At 25.8% G+C, this 5,649-nt stretch overlaps 1 protein-coding gene across 1 annotated transcript; it reads right to left on the bottom strand.

Moving 5' to 3' along the window:
- Positions 1 to 517: 517 nt before the first annotated feature.
- Positions 518 to 2,852, bottom strand: LOC114530591 (dr1-associated corepressor homolog). The gene is made up of 2 exons (XM_028552176.1): positions 2,736 to 2,852; positions 518 to 706 (listed from the first exon to the last, which is right to left on the bottom strand). The coding sequence occupies exons 1-2, from the start codon at positions 2,850 to 2,852 to the stop codon at positions 518 to 520; spliced, it is 306 nt and encodes a 101-aa protein (XP_028407977.1).
- Positions 2,853 to 5,649: the final 2,797 nt, after the last annotated feature.

The raw sequence follows: 5,649 nt of genomic DNA, 5'->3' as shown, positions 1-5,649 counted from the left end.
ATGAATTTATTTGCATTGCCTCTAACTTAATTGAATGGAACAGAACAGAAGAGGTCAGATCAGATCAGATCAGAATTGAAATGATTTGAATTGTATTCAGTTGAGTTGAGTTGAATTGAATTGATATGAATTCATTTTAATTGGATTGGTATGAATTATTTCGAATTGGATTGATTTGAATCGAATTGATTCTACTTTAATTGATATGCATTAAATAATTGAATCAAACTGAATTGAACGGAATAGAACAGATCAGAATACAAATGATTTGAATTGTATCGAATAGAATTGAATTGATTTGATATGAATTTATTCGAATTTGAGTGGTATGAATTGTTTCGAATTGGATTGCTTTGAATTGAATTGATTCTAATTGAATTGGTATGCATTGATTCAAATTGAATTGATCTAAATTGATTTGAATTGATTGAAATTTGACTGATTCGAACTGTTTCAAATTGAATTCATTTGCATTGATTCCAACTGAATTGAATACAAAAGAATAGAACAGAAGAGATCAGATCAGATCAGAATTCAAATGATTTGAATTGTATTGAGTTGAATTGAATTGAAAATTATTTGATAGGAATTCATTCGAATTGAATTCATTTGCATTGATTCCAACTGAATTGAATTTATTCCAACTGATTTTAATGGAATATAGAAAAGATAAGAATACAAATTTTTTGAATTGTATCGAATTGAACTGAATTGATTTGACATGAATTCATTGAATGGAATACAACATATCAAAATTCAAATGATATGAAATGTATAAAATTGAATTGAATTGATATGAATTCATTTGAATTGGATTGGATTGGTATGAATGATTTCGAATTGGATTGATTTGAATTGAATTGATTCTACTTTAATTGATATGCATTGATTCAAATTGAATTGATCTGAATTGAATTGAATTGCTTGAAATTGGATTGATTCGAATTCATTCAAATTGAATTCATTTGCATTGATTCCAATTGAATTGAATGGAATAGAACAGATCAAAATTCAAATGATATGAATTGTATCGATTTGAATTGAATTGAATTGATATTAATTCATTCGAATTAGATTGGTATGTATTGTTTCGAATTGTATTGATTCGAATTGATTCAAATTGAATTGATCTTAATGGAATTTAATAGATTTGATTGAAATTCGATTGATTCGAATTGTTTCAAATTGAATTCATTTGGATAGATTCCACCTTAATCGATTGGAATACAACAGATCAGAATACAAATGATATGAATTGTATCGAATTGAATTGAATTGAATTGAATTGATATGAATTCATTTGCATTTGATTCGTATGAATTGTTTCGAATTGGATTATTTGAATTGAATTGAATTGATCTGAATCGAATAAAATTGATTGAAATTGGATTGATTCGAATTGTTTCAAATTGAATTCATTTGCATTGATTCCAATTGAATTCAATGGAATAGAACAGATCAAAATTCAAATGATATGAATTGTATCGATTTGAATTGAATTGATATTAATTCATTCGAATTAGATTGGTATGTGTTGTTTCGAATTGGATTGATTCGAATTGATTCAAATTGAATTGATCTTAATGGAATTTAATAGATTTGATTGAAATTCGATTGATTCGAATTGTTTCAAATTGAATTCATTTGCATAGATTCCACCTTAATTGAATGGAATACAACAGATCAAAATTCAAATGATATGAATTGTATCGAATTGAATTGAATTAAATTGAATTGATATGAATTCATTCGTATTGGATCGTATGAATTGTTTCTAATTGGATTGATTTGAATTGAATTGATCTGAATCGAATTGAATTGATTGAAATTGGATTGATTCGAATTGTTTCGAATTGAATTCATTTGCATTGATTCCAATTGAATTGAATGGAATAGAACAGATCAAAATTCAAATGATATGAATTGTATCGATTTGAATTGAATTGAATTGATATTAATTCATTTGAATTAGATTGGTATGTATTGTTTCGAATTGGATTGATTCGAATTAAGATTCAAATTGAATTGATCTTAATTGAATTTAATCGATTTGATTGAAATTGGATTGACTCGAATTGTTTCAAATTGAATTCATTTGCATAGATTCCAACTTAATTGAATGGAATACAACAGATCAAAATTCAAATGATATGAATTGTATCGAATTGAATTGAATTAAATTGAATTGATATGAATTGATTCGTATTGGATCGTATGAATTGTTTCTAATTGGATTGATTTTAATTGAATTGATCTGAATCGAATTGAATTGATTGAAATTGGATTGATTCGAATTCATTCAAATTGAATTCTTTTGCATTGATTCCAACTGAATTGAATAGAAAAGAATAGAACAGAAGAGATCAGATCAGATGAGAATTCAAATTATTTGAGTTGTATTGAGTTGAATTTAATTGAATTGAATTGATTTGATATGAATTCATTCCAATTGAATTGAATTGATTTGAATTCATTCGAATTGGATTGGTATGAATTGTTTCGAATTGGATTGATTTTAATTAAATTGATTCTACTTGAATTGATATGCATTAATTCAAATTGAATTGATCTGAATTGAATTGAATTGACTTGATTGAAATTGCATTGATTCGAATTCATTCAAATTGAATTCATTTGCATTGGTTCCAACTGAATTGAATAGAATAGAATAATTGAATTGAATTGATTTAAATTGATTTTGCATTTGTATTTGTATTTGTATTTAATAAAATTACTTTGCAGCCTAAAGGCTGAATTATGTAATTTTTACTATTAAATTGATACGAATTGAATTCATTTAAATTGAATTGATTGAAATTGAAATTATTCGAATTGAATTGAATTGATCTCATTTCAATTGTATCAAAATGAATTGAATTTATCCAAATTAGATTGTTTTGAATTCGATTGATTGAGAATGATTCAAATTCAATTGATCTGAACTGAATTCAGTTGAATTGATTGAAATTGGATTGATTCGAATTAATTTAAATTGAGTTCATTTGCATTGATTCGAACTGAATTGAATGGAACAGAACAGAACAGAACAGAACAGATGGGAATTCAAATGATTTAAATTGTATTGAATTGAATTGATATGATATGAATTCATTCGAAGTGGATTGGTATGAATTATTTGAAGAATTTTGACACTGTTTTTATCTTTTTGTGTACGTACCTTTTTCTAAAGCCCTGTTTTGTTCTGATCCATTTATTATTGTCCAGACCGTACACTGCAAGGGATAAAACAAGGTTTTGAATTGAATTGATTCAAATTAATTTTAATTGATTCGAAACATATCAATTTGAATTGATTCCAATTAAATTCATTCCAATTTATTTGAATTTGTCTGAATTGTTTCAGATGAATGGATTTGACATTATTTGAAATTATTTGAATTGATTGAGACAAAATCCATTTGAATCGAATAGAACAGATAGGAATTTAAATGATTTACGTTGTATTTAATTGAATCGAATTGATTTGACTTGATTTGCATTGATTCCAACTGAATTTAATGGAACAGAACAGAACAGAACAGGACAGGACAGAATAGAACAGAACAGAAGAGAACAGATTGGAATTCAAATTATTTGAATTTTATTGAATTGAATTGAATTGATATGACATGAATTCATTCGAATTGGTTTGGTATGAATTATTTGAAAAATATTGATTCTGCTTTTATCTTTTTGAAAGCAGTAGATTTTGTGTACGTACCTTTTTGTAAAGCTCTGTTTTGTTCTGATCTATTTACTATTGTCCAGACCGTACAGTGAAGGGATAATACAAGGCTTTGAATTAAATTGATTCAAATTAATTCGAAATGATTCAAAACATATCAATTTGAATTGATTCCAATTAAATTCATTCCAATTTATTTGAATTTATTTGAATTGTTTCAGATGAATCGATTTGAAATTATTTGAAATTATTTGAATTGATTAAGATAAAATTCCATTTGAATCGAATAGAAAAGATAGCAATTTAAATGATTTGCCTTGTATTTAATTGAATTGATTTGACTTGATATGAATTGTTTCGAATTGGATTGATTTGAATTGAATTAATTCTTATTGAAATGATATGCATTGATTCAAATTTAATTGATCTTTTTTGAAGTGAATTGAATTGATTGAAATTCGAATTGTTTTAAATTGAATTCATTTGCATTGATTCCAACTGAATTGAATAGAAAAGAATAGAAGAGATCAGATCAGATCAGATCAGAATTCAAATGATCGGAATTGTATTGAGTTGAATTGGATTGATATGCATTGATTCAAATTGAATTGACCTGAATTGAATTGAATTGATTGAAATTGGATTGATTCAAATTATTTTAAATTGAATTCATTTGCATTGATTCCAACTGAGTTTAATGGAGTATACAACAGATCAGAACACCAATTTTGTGAATTGTATGGAATCGAATTGAATTGAACTTAATTGATTTGATATGAATTCATTCGAATAGGATTGGTATGAGTTGTTTCGAATATGATTGATTTGAGTTGAAATGATTATACTTGAATTGATATGCATTGATTTAATTTAATTTAATTTTTAATTTATTGAAATTGGATTGATTCGAATTCATTAAAATTGAATTCATTCGCATTGATTCCAACTGAATTGAATAGAACAGAAGAGATAAGATCTATTATTTCGAATTGGATTGATTTGAGTTGAATTGATTCTAATTGAATTGATATCCATTGATTCAAATTCAATTGATCTGAATTGAATTGAATTTATTGAAATTGGATTGATTCGAATTAATTTAAATTGAGTTCATTTGCATTGATTCGAACTGAATTGAATGGAACAGAACAGAACAGATGGGAACGCAAATTATTTTAAGTGTATTGAATTGAATTGAGATGATATGAATTCATTCGAATTGGATTGGTATGACTTATTTGAAGAATTTTGACTCTGTTTTTATGTTTTTGAAAGAAGAAGATTTTGTGTACGTACCTTTTTGTAAAGCTCTGTTCTGTTCTGATCCAATTATTATTTTGAGTCCGTACACTGCAAGGGATGAAACAAGGTTTTGAATTGAATTGACTTAAATTAATTTGAATTGATTCGAAACATATCAATTTAAAGTGATACTAATTAAATTCATTCCAATTTAATTTAATTTATCCGAATTGTTTCAGATGAATGGATTTGAAATTATTTGAAATTATTTGAATTGATTGAGACAAAATCCATTTGAATCGAATAGAACAGATAGGAATTTAAATGATATTCCTTGTATTTAATTGAATTGAATTGATTTGACTTGACATGAATTTTTTCGAATTGGATTGATTTGAATTGAATTGATTGGAATAGGATTCATATGAAGTGATTAGAATCGAATTGATTCAAATTGACCCCAATTGATCCAAATTGAATTGATTTGAATTGAATTCATTCAAATTGATTGCTATTGAATTGATCCGAATTGAATTGATTGTAATTGAATTGATTAAAATTGAAATTATTCGAATTGATTCGAATTAAATTGAATTGATCTCATTTCAATTGTATAGAAATGAATTGAATTGATACGAATTGGATTGTTTCGAATTCAACTGATTTAGAATGATTCGAATTGAATTGATCTGAATTGAATTCAGTTGAATTGATTGAAATTG

The sequence above is a fragment of the Dendronephthya gigantea genome, unplaced genomic scaffold, assembly GCF_004324835.1.
Source record: "Dendronephthya gigantea isolate DGI-Jeju-01 unplaced genomic scaffold, DenGig_1.0 000001F, whole genome shotgun sequence".
NCBI lineage: Eukaryota > Metazoa > Cnidaria > Anthozoa > Malacalcyonacea > Nephtheidae > Dendronephthya > Dendronephthya gigantea.
The sequence above is the reverse complement of the archived record's forward strand: the minus strand, read 5'-3'. Positions and strand labels throughout refer to the sequence as shown.

Coding starts and splice junctions, on each gene's coding strand:
- LOC114530591 (XM_028552176.1), bottom strand. CDS start 2,852: ATGAGATCAATTCAATTCAATTCGAATAATTTCAATTTCAATCAATTC. Junction 707..2,735: donor TTCAGCCTTTAGGCTGCAAA/GTAATTTTATTA, acceptor AAATCAATTCAG/TTCAATTCGATACAATTCAA.